Genomic DNA, 15,885 nt, shown 5'->3' with positions numbered 1-15,885 from the left:
ATTTTCTGATCATTGTCCCTCTCTGCCAAATACCTCCCAACTCTTAAAATCCATTTAACACAATTCAGCTTTGATTTTTAAAATCAAAGTTACAAGTACATAGTCATTAAACAGTCTAATAGCTCTAGAAGGCTGGTTATAAAAAGGAGCAGTCCCCACCCCCTCACCTATTTCCTGCTGCCCAGAAGCAGTCACTTTAAACTCCTATAGTTGATGCTTAGAATATTTACTTTCCTATCTCTAAATAACACGCAAGAAGTGCTGCTTATTGATTTTTCAGTTTGGTGCATCACCTATTGACTTTCTATTCTGGAAGATGTGGATTAAGCTCTCTTTCAACCCCTTGCCTCAACTAAACATCCACATCTCTATTCCTGTCATCCTCACATAGTTACATATAACTTTTAGTTAGATTAATATTCTTGCTTTACATTATTATGATTCTATAAACACTATTCACAGCTGAATCAAGTCATTGCTATAATTACTTTTTCCTCCCTGCTCAGTATCTTGTTCTCCCTAGAGTTAATAATTGTCTGATAGTTCATTGCTTAGTTTTGTGTACTTATCAACAATTCAACCCCAGACTCTCCCCTAATGTGTCACTTTCTCAATAGTTTCAAACACATGAGATCATCTATCAGTTTCAACTCCTTGAATAAATGCCCTCAGACCTCCTCCAACCTTGACTAATGACTCTCCAAGCCCCGCCACAGAACTGTGTCACCTGGGATCTCTCTGTCCCTCTCCCTTGTGCTGGCATTTCCTGTTTACTAACTCTTAGGTCTTCCTTCTTGGTGGAGCACCTCCTCCATTACCTTGCACATCTAAACTGTGAAAATTCCTCATACTTAACAGTTTGAGCATACATAGAGTTACATATATATGGTCAAACTTTCCTTAGACATGTGAAGTTACTGCTGTCTTTTAGTGTGTAGTGTCATTGAGAAGCACAATGCTTTTGAGTCTTGATCCTTTGTATGACTTTCTTTTCATTTTGCTTTCTAAAGGCTAGCAGGATCTTCTTTGTCCCCAGTGTTCTGAGCCATCGTGTTGGAGTGACTCAGTGGCTCTATTTTCATCCTCTAGGCTGGGTACTCAGCAGGCTCTTTCCACCTAGAGACTCATGATGTTCAGTTCTTCAGATACTTCTCCGGAAGTACTTCTCAGATTTCTTTCCTACATTTTTTATCCTCTGGTTTCTCACACTCCTATTATTTATACATTGTTCCTCCTGGACTGATCTAATTTTTTATCCTTTCCCCCTTTTCTATCCCTTTATAAGTTTTGCTCTATGCTCTGCATAATTTCTTCAACTTCATTTTCTAATGGCTTCTATTGGTGTTTTTCTGTCTAATCACATTTTCAGTTTCCAAGAGCTAGATTTTATTCTCACAACAATCCTTTCTTATAGGATCCTGCCCTTGTCTTGTGAATACCCTATTTTCTTTTATTACTCTGGGGGTAAAAAATGGGAGTTTGGAGGGAAACTTTTCTTTTTCACCTGTGCAAAGTCTAGTTCCCATAGGTTGCTGTTTCCAGTTTGGTTTGCTTTTTGGGAAACCAAATGGAAAGAGCCCATTTTCCCTGCAGTAATCCCTGGGAACCACAGATGAGGTTTAATAGCCTGAATGTTCAAGGGGTTACTAGTGAGAAGCAATGAAGGGAAAGAACATGTGGACCAGGGACAGGGGACAGTTAAATGCATTTCCCCTAGCAAAATATATTTAAAATAGTCACGAAATTTTCTTTACTGAAGCAAAAATAAATAAAAATAAATAAAAAATAGAGCACATAAAAATGATTAAGAACCCATCACTCTGCCATCAGATGCTATTGGCTTAACATAAAAGGAAATTAATAAAAGGGAAACTTCACATGAATGTCAACCTCAAATATTTACATATGTACAAACATCTTTTAAAATCTTATTTTACAGGGTAAACAGAGTTAATGAAAGTGCCTCTTCATGACTGTAATCTCAGTGATTGAATGACAAGGGAATCCAAGTATGACCACATAAAATAAAGAAATCTCTTATGAAATAACGAATCTAAGCAAGGATTGTTGATAGCTGCTATCATTACAAAAAAGAGAGACAAATGGACATTATATACCTTCTGATATAAGTACCCAACTCCACTTATAATGTTCTTGTATAAAATCTAACCTCAATCAGATTAAGCTTCTAGATGAGGATCCAATTACTTAGCTAATGCAAATACACAAATTATGTAGTCATAGCAAATACAGAGGAACATGTTCAACAACACCACAGGAGAGAATGAAATCAGCGAAACAGGGAATGCAAGACATTCTTTCAACAACAGCAAGGAAAACAGGAAATAAACAGTGAAACTGAGGCCAGAAGAAATTTGAGAGATTGTATTAACTGCAACCTCTGGACCACGTTTGGATCCTGCTTTGAACTAAAAAACCATTAAGTTGTTTTTGAGACAATAAGGGAAATCTGAATCCTGATTATCTGATGATATTAATTTTTTTTTTTTTTTTTTTTTTGAGACAGGGTCTTACTCTGTTGCCCTAGAATGCAGTGGCACAATCATAGCTCACTGCAGCCTCAAACTCCTGGGCTCGAGCAATTCTCCCATCTCAGTCTCCTGAGTAGCTGGGACTACAGGTGTAAGCCATCATGCCTGGCTTTTTTGTTTTGTTTTGTTTTGTTTTGAAGACTGGATCTCACTATGTTGCTCAGTCTGGCCTCAAGCGATCCTCCTGCCTTAGCTTCCTAAAGTGCTGGGATTAGAGGAATGAGTCACCTCACTCAGCCTTCCTTTTCAAAAGGGGGTATTCTGGTTATGTTTAAAAGACACCTTATTTAGAAACAGATGCTAATGAAATGATATGACATTTGGAATTTGCTTCAAAATGATCCAGTGGAGTAGGGAGGGAAAGAAGTGGGAGTAAAAGTGAAACAAGATTAGCTATGAGTTTATAATTTTTGGAGCTGGGTGACAGATGAATGCAGGCTCGCTATGATACTCTATTTCTGTATATATTTGAAATTTCCCACGGAAAATGTAAAACAAAACAAATATTCATTTGTTTAAAACTTTCACTTTTAAGGTATAGTAGTTTTCTCAAGTAGGTGGCAAGTGCATGGGGCATTGAGACACCATAAAAAAACAGGTACATGACCCAGGCAGACATGAAGTTAATTCTCCTCTCCTCTTCACTCTCCACATGCAATCCATAAACAAGTCCTGTTGACTCGACTCCCCAAACACATCCCAAATCTGCTCCCACAGTCTCTTGCCTGGCTCACTCAAACAGCTTCCAACCTAGTGGTCTCCCTGCTTCCTGTACCCCTTATAATCCATTCTCCACATTATCTTTGCAAACTGTGAATAGGATACAATGACTTAAACATTTAAAATATTACAACCGCTTCTCACTGCAATTAAAGTCTAAACTCTTTTCGGCACTCCTGCCACCCCTCTAACTTCATGTCTTATCATTCTCTTTCTCACTAGCACTGGTCTTTGATGTTTCCTCAAACTTGCCAAATGTGTGTGCATCTCAGGGCCACTGTACAAGCTGCCCCTATTCCTAGAAGGATTTCTCCCAAGTCCTCAAAGTACTGACTCCTCTTCACGATCTGGTCTCAGCTTAAATGTCACCTCCTCGAAGATAACTCCCTAAACTCACTTCCCACTCTGCCATCCCATCCTATTGCTCTGTTATTTTCTTCACTTCAGTTAGAAATTCTGTTTATTTATTTTCATATTTTATTGGCTTGTTTGGGTGTTCTTGGTCTATCTCCCACAAGCCAGTATCCTCAGCACTGCCCAAACAATGTAAGCTTCTGGAGAAAAACCAACAGCGTCCTTTGGGAAGAAAAACTCTTGAGCTAGTCATTGTATCTTGTGGGATACAATGAAATAGAACCTAGCAGCAGACACAAGAAAAGAGTAAAACTGCATGTCTTACCATACAATAGAGGCTACATCTAACATTTACTTCTGTGCAATATGGAATTTGGTGGGTCTGCATCCCAGTTCCTGGGTGGGAGGTAACCTCTAAACCCTTGGAACTTCCTGAGAGACAGGAGTGCTTTTTTATTCATGGTGGGACCCTAGGACTATGCCTGATAGTTTATGCCAGTGAAGTGGCTCATGGTGGGCCTCTAGAGAGTTTGTGCTAATGAGATGACTCAGGGTGGAGGCTGGCCATGCAAGAAAGATCAACCATACGATTAGAGAACTGGAGCTTTGAGACACATATTACTGGCCATCTTCCAGGGAGAGGATGGTATTGGAGATTGAGCCACATGGGTAATGATTCAATTAATCACACCCACACAATTAAGCCTCAATAAAAACCCTGGCCAATGAAGTTCAGCACTCTGGGTCAGCTCCCTTAGCTGGCCAGAGTCTTGATGAGTACTGTCACATTCAGATGCTGTGGGGTAACACTCTGAGTGCCTCCCCCTGGAGTACTCCCTACAACCCCTCACCTGATAAGATCCAAGGGCTGCTTTTTGTATATGCTTCGAGGATGAGCCCATTCTCTGTACAGAAGGTACCGTTCATTAGGGCAGCTGGGATCCTCTGACTGACGGCGGAATTTGCACTGTGACGCAGAAGGGAACATGTGAGCACCATAATCATCATGTTTTCACAAATCTGTTTCTTAAATGTGATACAAATATTTGATAGTTAATTGTGAATAAGGGGTCCTCACCTGCTGGAAGGGGTGGAAATACCATCTAATTTTTAGTGATTCTTAACCAGGCATGGTACTAGCCTCCTTGGGGGTCATTTGTGAATGTGGGCAGGATGAATGATTCGGTGTTACAATCCTGGGGAGCACTGCAGGGACTCTGTGAGGGCCCCAGAGATGCTTAAAATGCTTTCAGTGGGGGCAGTTCTACACAATGAAAAATTGGGCCACCCAAGTGCCCAAATCACCACAACAGAGGAACACGTGATAGCCCACCCCTCTCCATGGACAATGGGGAAACCAGGGCCTTGGCTGGTTAACAGCAGGGTCAATTCTAAAACCTAGGCTTCTTTGCCCCCAGTTCAGCAGTTATTCTGTGATAACAGATAGAAAAAAACAACAAAGCTTGATATCATGTTATACACTTAGCTTATTCAAGAAACAAAACTTCCTGCTTAAATCCAGTTGTCTTTTTTCCTAACTCATTTTTCTTCTTCTGGCACTAGAACCAGATTACCACCCAGCCAAATCAGGGCATAGGCCCTGACCTTCACACATCTCCCTCTCAAATACCACATGGGACCATCAGTTAGCCTGAATACAGGACCACTGCAATTAGAAGAGGCTTTAGTGTAAAAGACCTGGCCAAATGCAAATGTCAACTGCTATAGAACCTTGGCATCCCAAATTAATATTCGTGACACCTATTTGTAAGTAGCCTCAAAATTCATGTCCTGCTATTCGCTATTAGCTAAATTCAGTGGGGTACAAAAGTAAAACACATGGACTCTCAGGCTGGATGGCTACATTGGGTCTCTTAGGATCAGTATTTACTTCACCCAGCTCCCTGTTCTCTACTTTTCCATGTGTGTCAAGCTGCTGTTTAGTGTCCTAGTTTTATTATGTTATTTAGTACATTTCAATATTGTCTATCCACAAATACATGTACTACACAGTAGCAATTACCAATATCAGTCTTTGCTTTCTTTGGTCTTACAGAGTCAGATGAATTGATAGTGAATATAACAAAGTAATAATGCAATATAATATAGTATTTATTTCAATGATAGAGTTTAAACAGCTTTAGTTTAAAGGTGTTTACAGACCACTGTAAATGTCCCTGCATTTACAGTGGTCATATTTTAAAAATTTCATTTCACGAGAGATGTTCTCGGCTAGAGAAGTACTCTTGAATTTGAGGGGTTGCTGTAGTCTCAGAATGTAGTCCTTAAAAAAATGTCAACAATCTGGGGTACTGCCATTGTCACAACAACCCTGACAGATGCCTTTTTAAAAGCCTAGGGATATTCCAGGGGACAGTTTGAAAATCATATTCCAAATGAGGAAGTAAAGTCTATGTTACAGAAAATGATAAATAAGAAGGTCTAACATGTATTTTGCTGACAAAGAACTAATTTTTTTTGGTTGATAATAACATCTGTTAGTAATTATGAAAATAGCTAACACTTATAATAGTATTTATTATATGCTAGGGACTAACATTTGGATTAATTTAATGGATTAATTTAAAGCTCTTAACAACTCTAGGAGGTAGGTTGTAATTTATTCCCAGCTTATTGATGAAGAAATGGAGGAAGAAAGGCTAAATGACTTTCACAAGGTCATCTGGCTAGAAAGTGGCAGGGCAGGCATTTTGGTCCCAGAAATGCTAACACAGATTACCTGCTAATCTATACTGCTTTACACATTAACTGTGAGAGAGGTACTGTCCATTCATTCATTTGCTCTTTTAAAACTGAGTATCTTTATGACTGGGATCCATCTGTGAACAAAAGACCTGGTTCTTACCCTAAATGAGCTTGTAATCTTGCAGTATGTTCCCTTCATTTTATTGAGGAAGAAACTTACAGTCAGGAAAGTTAGCCCTTTGCTATTGTCAACACCAGAGTATACAGAAGGCCTTTTAGTTCATTTTTGCCTTTTAACTTACATCATGGAGTGGGAAAGCTGCCTTGTAGATCCCAGAGTTTACAAGTCTGTTGATCCCAAACTTGCTAACATTGTTTATCAGTTGATACTTGACCCGAGAGAGGATGAAGTAAACCTAAAAAGATTCCAAAATAGAGTGTGTGGTTTATACAGTGTAACTAGCCAATCCAATCATTGTTTACTACTGTAACATGAATCTACTAGCATATTTCTTTTCTTTTTGTGCAGTTTTTAAAAATAAAACCAAACCAACCAAACCACAAAACAGCAGGTTCCAAATTACCCCAAGACAGCAACTAAATGTGGTTTAGACTTACAATGCGGCTTCTGGTGGCTGGATTGAAGAAAGCATCTCTATCAACAATGTAAAAATCATTCATCCGGTTCTTCTCAAATGGGGCAGTGAAAAACTCTTGCTCTGGCTTGATGATGCTTTCATCTACACTGAGGACTTTGGTAAACCAGTTGAGTGTACCAAAGGCCGAGGACCGGTTTTTCAGATCATTGGGTTTCAGAGGCAATTTGATGTGCATTATCTCAGCATAAGTACATAACACCTCCCATGGTGCATGTACTTTTACAAATACAAGCTTGTCATCCAAAACCTATATTGAAAAAATAAAAACACAGAACAAGAAACCAAACCAACTATTTTCACAATTTTAAAACACACAGAATTTTCTTATGTTGTTGGTAGCTTAAAAAAAAATACAGAGACCACCACTAAAAGTGAAGATAACAATAAAAACAGATTTGCAAATCATCAAAAATTTTTGCTTTAAAGACAATTTCTTGGTTTGAATCATTAAGAAATTCAAATAATCAGTTTATAAAACTATGAAAATAATTTATAAAATGAAGAAAACCAAACTTATTTGTCTATCACTCTACCCAAATAATTGACAAAGTAAAAACACTAGAATATTCATTGTAGTGCTATCATAATGAAAAATTTTTAATTTTCTAAACTTTGAGCTGTTTATTGTCTATCTGTTCAACATCATATTATGTGGTTGTTAAAAATGTCAAAGAATTATGTTTATTGCCATAAATCCATTTGCTACATATTAAAGGGAAAAAGCAAATTATAAAACTGTGAAGTGGTAATTTTGAAAGATAAAAAATGTGTATATATATATATATATTTTTTTTTTTTTGAGGAAAACAGCTCAGAAGGACTGCAAAATTATTTATGGATCATTAAGATACAGATTATTTTCCTTATTCTTATATTTTCTAATTTTTTACCATAAACTGTTTTTTGTATAACAGAAAAGCTTTTAAAAGTTTCTTAAAGGCAGAAAATAATCATTCATACATGCATTCATTGTAAAATTCGTTGGCTATTAAAAAAGATCTGCTGGTTTTGATCAGAAAAAAAGACTACATTCTATACAATGCAGATTTTGATTGACTCCTCTCCCAGTCTATAACTAAGATGTGGCCAGGGCTGCATGTTTCCAATGTCACCCCAGTATTTCAAGTGGCATGAAGCTGCCCAAGAACAGTGGTCAGCCAAGGGCTGAAAAGGGACCAATACTTACTGATCTTGTTGCTTCTAACTGCAGGCCATGACAGATAAGGTTAGATTCGTATGCTTGTCTTTTCCTCTGTCAAAAGAAATTGGAATATGTTAGACCTTTAGTTTAACCAAAGACAGAAAAAGGCGTTCTTTAAAACAATATTAATAACAAAACCAAACTGGCGTGGACCTGAAAAAGAAATTCATCACCTCCAAATGGAACAGAAGCAATGAAGCAGCTCTTGCTGCTGGTGACGTATAAGTGTTGGATCCCCAAGAGAATGCCGTGGAGGGTAGTTCGGTGCCCTGGCACCCTCGCAGGCCCTGGGCTGTCCCGGTGGGGTTTCAATCATCTGAGTTAAATAACAGTATCCTGCTTTGACACAATCCCATGTACTTTTTGGCTCACAAAAGCATACAAATTGAGCTTCCTGAGTCCTATTCACTGATACGAGTTTTCAGAGTTGAAGATTTCAGATTTTAAAAATTTGATTTCCATACCATTCAAATGGTTCAATTACTGGATGTGTATGCGTCAGCCCTGCATATCTTGACCAAATTAAATAAAATAAGACAGGCAATTTTGGCAAAATTCAGAGAATTTTTTTCTGTCTGCAAGACTGAGATGTTTGTGAAGCTATAAATGTCTAAATCTATAAAAATAGTGAACTAAATCTATATTACATGGCCATTTCAAAAGATACAGAATATACTACACTTATGGATATTAAATTTTAGATGCCTAGGCTTTTGCCAAGCTGTGCCCAAAGTTGTAAGGGAAGCAGGCAAAGATGCAGACTTGTTTGACCTTTTAAAAAGAATGCTTTTCATGACAAAATAGTTTATACTGCTTTGTGAAATGAAGAAAATGAGTAGACACAGAGGTTAAGAACACAAGCTTTGCTATGGTTTAAATATGTCCCCCAAAAATCATGTCAGAAACTGAATCCCCAATGCAACAGTGTTGAGAGGTGGGGCCCACTGAGGGGTGATCAGGTCACAAGGGCAGACTTAACAAATTAATGACATTATCACAGGAAGGGTTTCATTAGCATGGAATGGGCTCCTTATAAAAGTTTGGCCCCCTTTTGTTTCTAACCCCCTGCCCCATTTTTGTTTCTCCCCACCACCTCTCTCTCCCCCACCACTGTGGGGGTGACACTGCAAGAAAGTCCTCACCAGATGCCAGCCCCCTTGATCTCAGACTTCTCAGCCTACAGAACTGTGAGCCAATCAATTTCTGTTCTTTATAAATTAGTCTGTGGAATTCTGTTGCAGCAGCACAAAATGGACTAAGATGAGCTCTGTAACCACACTTCCTGGGTTCGAAATCTGAATTTGTTATTCGTCAGCTCCATGACCCATGACAAGAAAATTAAACTCTTCATGCCTCATTTTCTTCATCTGTAGAATTAAGAAAACCCACTTGTTTCCTTTTTAGGGTCTTGTGAAGATATGATTTAAACTACGTAAAGCACATGAAGTAGAATTTTCATTTCCAATAGTGATGAAAGGTAACTTGGAGCAAGCCTTACACTGAAGACAGCTGAAAAAGCTGGGTGGAGTATTTAGCACAGCAGTTAACAAGATAGAAAGGAACTGCTAGGTCCAGGTCGAGATCATCTAGTGGCTCTGGCAGTCAGGCACTTTACCCAGGGAGCAGTACTCATGATCTGCCCACTCTAAAGGGACAGAGTGGGGATGAGCTGCTGTGCTATGCACAGGGCCTAGAACATAAAAAACATCCCATTAACTAGAAGTAGGTGAACCTGCAGGAAAAAGACCAAAGGTCAAAAATTAAAAGAATATACTTGGTATTTGGCTAAATTTGAGTCCAAGTGGAATCCTTGATGTATTGTGTAGAAGTATCAGAAAAAGGATATTGCTTTGTTTTTATATCATTAATAAATGGTTGTACAGTACTTAAAACATGCCAGACACTGTTCTAAGAGTTGTACAGATATAGTACATTTAACTGTTTGCTGCAATTTGAACGTACAATAGAGTAGCAGAGGAAACCAGCAAGTGGTATAACTTCCCTTAAAACAAGCAAATGGCCTAGAAACGCCCCACTCAGATAGTGGTAAGGAGAGTTTCAGGTACAGCTCTCCCACTCTGCTCCCCGCAAGTGACTGTTCCCTCTGGGTGTCCCCATCCCCGCCATCTCTGCAATTCATCCTGAGAAGTTCTTCAGCACTTTCTACCTCTGATCCACCATATTCCCAACTTGAACTTGAAAGTTGACTCAGATTCATTCTACTTCTTATCTAAGCAGTACTTCTTCCCTCTAAATCCTAATACTCACATTGTGATTCTTATATAGGAGCCCAGTCCTTACTTCTGATTGATTACCTCTTTATTACTGAGTAAAGCATTTTGATCCCACAGACAGTGTTCATCAGTATATGCCCCACATGGTTTCGATTTCTGTCTTTGTCCAAATGTCATGTCGAACTGTAATCCCCAATGTTAGGAGAGGGGCCTGATGGGGGGTGACTGGATCATGGGGGCAGATTTCCCCCCTTGCTGTTCTCATGAGAGTGAGTTCTCACGAGATCTGGCTATTTAAAAGTGTGTAGCATCTCCCTTTTGCTCTTATCCTCCCGCTGCAGACATGTAAGATGTGCCTTCCTCCTCTGCCATGATTGGCAGTTTCCTGAGGCCTCCCCAGCCATGCTTCCTGTACGGCCTGCAGAAAGTGAGCCAATGAAACCTCTTTTCTTTATAAATTACCCAGTCTTGGGTAGTTCCTTATAGCAATGTAAGAACTAATACAATACCTAACACATATCTGTTAAAAGAATATACTCAACAAGCATTATTTCATTTACAAACATTTCTTGAGTGCGTTCTATTTTGCAGGCATCCTGCAAAGTGCTGGAGACTGAAAGAAGAATTTAAATCAGTCTGCTACAGAGGAATTATAGAGAAACTTAGTGTCCAGTGACCTAAGACTTTCTCCCAATACAGAATGACTGCAACATTTATTCATGTGCTTCCTGGCACTGTAATGGACATCTGTCATTCTTTATGGCCACTCATTTTAAACTCCTACCAGAGCCCACATCCACTATAGCAGATAAAAACACAGACATTCCTTTTCCTGGTCTCCCATGAAATTCAGCTACTGGCACTTGAGCTAGGCCCTGCCAACCGGACTACCTGGCTCCAGGCTCCAAACTGAATGCTAGTGATGCAAAGAAGCCAGGCCCAGCAGAATACATTCTGGGGTGGCTACGAGAGCAAATGCCAGTTCCAGAAATGGTAGAGGTTACAGCAGGAGCTTCCCATAGCTACTGCTAGTCAGTGGTACCAGCGGTGCTGGCAGCAGCCCTGTGCTCAGGACAGCAACTGTGCTTTTTCTCCTGCAGCAGAATTTAAGGTACTGCTTCTGGCTGCCTATCTCTAACCTTATTTATCTAACCCTTCAGGAGAATCTGTGAGTTCTCTTAACATTTTTCTGATAAACTCTTGATATGCTTAAATTACAGTTCATTTCTGATACCGGTAAGCAAGAATTCTGACTAACAGAGAGGCCACAAACTAGGGAAAACATGTTAGCCCAAAACCTAAAACATGGTACAGTAGAGGGAGGGAAAAGGACTGACACCGTGACATTCTTTCCTTCAGGGGAGATGACTCACCCTGAGGCTGTACAAAGGGCAACCCATGGTCTCACTAGCAGGTCATAGCAGGATCCATGCCTGTGTCTTCGGTATCCTCTAAAATTCAGTCATGAATTTCAGTTAGCATGTGAAAGCTCAGGCCCAAGAATTTTAGCTCTTGGAGACAAATGTCTTCATTAGAAGAGTAGGAGAACCAGTCAGAAGAGGGTCTTCTCCAGTGGCTTGATGGGTACTTTAACAATTAAGTGCTGGTAGGAAAAAAAAATCATGTAACTGTGTTCAATGGCCTTATGATAAATTCATGGTTCCCATCGCAGTTGGCCTGTCTCCTTCCTGGCCCCTAGCTATCCACTAGGGAGCTGTTCCAAACATTTAAGGTGCTCCTTGCACTCATTACCTAACTTCCAGCCCAGCATGCTCTGCAGGTGACCTCACCTCCTTCCTTACACAGAAAAGGGCAGCCACTCACTGGAAACTCCTGCCAGTCTCTTTCTTTCTACCTATCAACAGCTGGGCACCACCTCTCTTCTTGGTGTCAGAAGTCCATCCTTTCATCTCTCTTCTTGAGCTTACTTTGGCAATACCTCCCATTTTTCTCTTCATTGCTTTTACTCCTCTGCCAAAAAAAAACACCTTAAATGTTTCCCAGTCTTAAGAATATTAAATCCTCCCATGGCCCTGCCTGCTGTTCAATTACTGCCCTCACTTCAGAGATGTCTTTTAATCTTGATATCATTAAGACTTAAAACAAGCCTATAACAGAGTAAGCATGCAATAAATGTCTAATGAATGAATAAACTGAGTGAATGGTGGATCGATGACTGCCTGTTACGCCAGAATGAACTAGGAGTATAAATGGCTGCAGTGCAGCAACTGGGCTCCTTTGTTCTGAGCCCCCCATATTTTCCATGTTCTTTTACTTATGGGTATTACAGGACATGGTGTAGAAAGAGAGATGCAGCTTAATTCTGAAGTACACCAACACCAGATAGATAGCACAGGGACATTCATAGCATGAAGTGATTCCTGGACGCTTCAGAATTTGAATTACCAGATGACAAAAGAAATGAGGCTTAGAGAGCCCAGAATGAGCCAGCGCCACATGAGGGCAGTTATGTCAGACATACCAAACACAAAATATTTCTGTCTTGGTTGTATCAGCGGTATCAGCTATGAATGCAACATGCTGAATAGTGCAAGTCAGACATGTACCTTCTTGGTGGAGTTTCTAAACTGAGGCTACAACTCATCACCTTCAAGGGACTCTCTCTTCTCGGATTTTGTTCTAACAAATAGCCCCTGTAGTTCTTGCAGTTTTGGTTTTCCTGTTACTCCTGAGCATAGTGGTTAGATTCTGAGTCAAAATTGAAATCCTGGCTCTGCCATTTACTAGCTCTGTGATGTCTGGGCAAATAATCAGCTCTATAAGCATCAGCAGTTTCATCTAAAAAACAGAAGGGAAGAAATAGCTTCATTTTGGGATTATTTTAAGGATTAAGAGTGATCATGGGCATAAAGCACTCAGCATGATGCTTGGCATACGATAAGCACTGTAGATATGTCAGCCATCACCATTACCTTCTCTCTGCCTTTCAACTTGCTCAACTTCCCTTATTCCTTAAAAAAAAAAAAAGAAAAGAAAAGAAATTCTCTCTATTCTGCATGGCTTAGAGGCTCATCTCTGTTTTAAATACCAAATATCTAACAAAATAGGTAACCCCACTCACTCTGCCTCTACACCATGCACCCAGTGACCCTTCATCCTTGCAGTGGGACACCAGTACACCATTTTATGGGAACTCATATGGGAACTCATTTTATGAGAACTCATAAAATTAATGAATATGGGAACCCTGCAGTGGGACACCAGTACACCATTTTATGAGAGTCACCTAGACTCCCCCTTCTTGACTCTTGTATACCACTTGGCTATCCTGATCTTCAGGCTACCTTCTTTGATATCTGATGGATATCTATCTTTTCATTCTCTGAAGGATGTGAACATACCTTTTTATCTCTTCTGCCTCATTTCTATATATAAGGTTGCTGGTGAGAATGCATAGCACATATAATATCATAGATGCAGAAAACATTAGAAATACTTCCCTTCAATCTCATTTTAAGAGCTTGATAATATTCTCTCAGAGAGGTGTACCATTATTTATTTAACCAATTTCAAATGGTTGGATATTTAGGTGGTTTCTACCTTTTTGCTATTATGAAAAATCTTTGTGCATCCATTATTATTTCCACAGGATAAGGTCCTAAAAGTAAAATGGTTAAAGAGTGTACTCAATTTTAAGTTCTTTAATATGTATTGCTGTACTGCCCTCCAAAAAGGTTGCATTCTATTTTAGCTCTTTACAAAAAACTTCGGAGATATTCACCTGAATTCTCTCAGGATAACTGGTAGACTTTGGACTTGGTTTATAATGCCCTCTTTTTACCACCAACTATAAATACTTAAACAGTTGAATCAAGGATAGGACATTTTTATTTGCTTAAACACATTAATATATCACCTTCGTGTTACTTTAATAAGACAGTTCTTATTATTTTCCTTTGGCATGGCAATTCACAAATAACTACTGGAATATTTTAAAAATTGATCAAACCAGTTTTCTTGGTTTGTCGGGTAGCTAAAGTAAATTAGCATATGTGCTATATTTGTCAAACAGGGACATATCAGGAAAGGACTGCTTACTTAAGAAGAGACTGCTTAAGTCTCTTTAATATGAAATCATCTTTACTTCACTGTAGAATTTACACTTGGATAAGTAACAGTGTTCTTGACATTTAAAAAATTAGGGTAGAGCTGTCTTCCATGTTAAAAATGAAAGATAATTAATATTGCATATTGGCTGACATAGCCATCGCTCAATAAATATTTGCTGAATAAATGAATATCTGAGGCCACACAATTTTAAAGTAAAAATTATCTGTGCCTCTTACTGGAAACCTTATATATAAGAACCTAAACTGATAGTCTATGATCTCTATTTGGCAGTACAAAATGTTTAAACTAGGCTCACTGACTTTAAAAAAAAAAAAGGCTAGTCATAAATTAAACTGTGTTGTAAATGTCTATATCTTCAGGGGAGCAAATTCATTTGCATTGGAACCAAATTTAATTTTTTTATTTTAATTTTTATTATTATTATTATACTTTAAGTTCTAGGGTACATGTGCATAGCATGCAGGTTTGTTACATATGTATACTTGTGCCATGTTGGTGTGCTGCACCCATCAACTCGTCAGCACCCATCAACTCGTCATTTACATCAGGTATAACTCCCAATGCAATCCCTCCCTCCTCCCACCCCTGTGATAGGCCCCGGTGGGTGATGTTCCCCTTCCCGAGTCCAAGTGATCTCATTGTTCAGTTTCCACCTATGAGTGAGAACATGCGGTGTTTGGTTTTCTGTTCTTGTGATAGTTTGCTAAGAATGATGGTTTCCAGCTGCATCCATGTCCCTACAAAGGACACGAACTCATCCTTTTTTATGGCTGCCTAGTATTCCATGGTGTATATGTGCCACATTTTCTTAATCCAGTCTGTCACTGATGGACATTTGGGTTGATTCCAAGTCTTTGCTATTGTGAATAGTGCCGCAATAAACATACGTGTGTATGTGTCTTTATAGCAGCATGATTTATGATCCTTTGGGTATATACCCAGTAATGGGATGGCTGGGTCATATGGTACATCTAGTTCTAGATCCTTGAGGAATCGCCATACTGTTTTCCATAATGGTTGAACTAGTTTACAATCCCAACAACAGTGTAAAAGTGTTCCTATTTCTCCACATCCTATCCAACACCTATTGTTTCCTGACTTTTTAATGATTGCCATTCTAACTGGTGTGAGATGGTATCTCACTGTGGTTTTGATTTGCATTTCTCTGATGGTCAGTGATGATGAGCATTTTTTCATGTGTCTGTTGGCTGTATGAATGTCTTCTTTTGAGAAATGTCTGTTCATATCCTTTGCCCACTTTTTGATGGGGTTGTTTGTTTATTTCTTGTAAATTTGTTTGAGTTCTTTGTAGGTTCTGGATATTAGCCCTTTGTCAGATGAGTAGATTGCAAAAAACTTTCTCCCAT

At 39.0% G+C, this 15,885-nt stretch overlaps 1 protein-coding gene across 3 annotated transcripts in view; it reads right to left on the bottom strand.

Moving 5' to 3' along the window:
• The window catches only part of ANO6 (anoctamin 6), a 227,717-nt gene that overhangs the window by 74,021 nt on the left and 137,811 nt on the right, over window positions 1-15,885 (bottom strand). For all 3 annotated transcript variants that reach the window (XM_023231172.1, XM_023231170.2, XM_023231173.2), the window contains 4 exons: window positions 8,178-8,243; window positions 6,951-7,238; window positions 6,635-6,748; window positions 4,478-4,593 (listed from right to left, as the gene is read on the bottom strand). In XM_023231172.1, the coding sequence (XP_023086940.1) occupies window positions 4,478-4,593; window positions 6,635-6,748; window positions 6,951-7,238; window positions 8,178-8,243 (584 nt within the window). The remainder of the gene's footprint in view (window positions 1-4,477; window positions 4,594-6,634; window positions 6,749-6,950; window positions 7,239-8,177; window positions 8,244-15,885) is intronic.

The sequence above is a fragment of the Piliocolobus tephrosceles genome, chromosome 10, assembly GCF_002776525.5.
Source record: "Piliocolobus tephrosceles isolate RC106 chromosome 10, ASM277652v3, whole genome shotgun sequence".
NCBI classification, from domain to species: domain Eukaryota; kingdom Metazoa; phylum Chordata; class Mammalia; order Primates; family Cercopithecidae; genus Piliocolobus; species Piliocolobus tephrosceles.
Note: the sequence above shows the minus strand (reverse complement) of the source record. Positions and strands in the feature narration are given on the sequence as shown.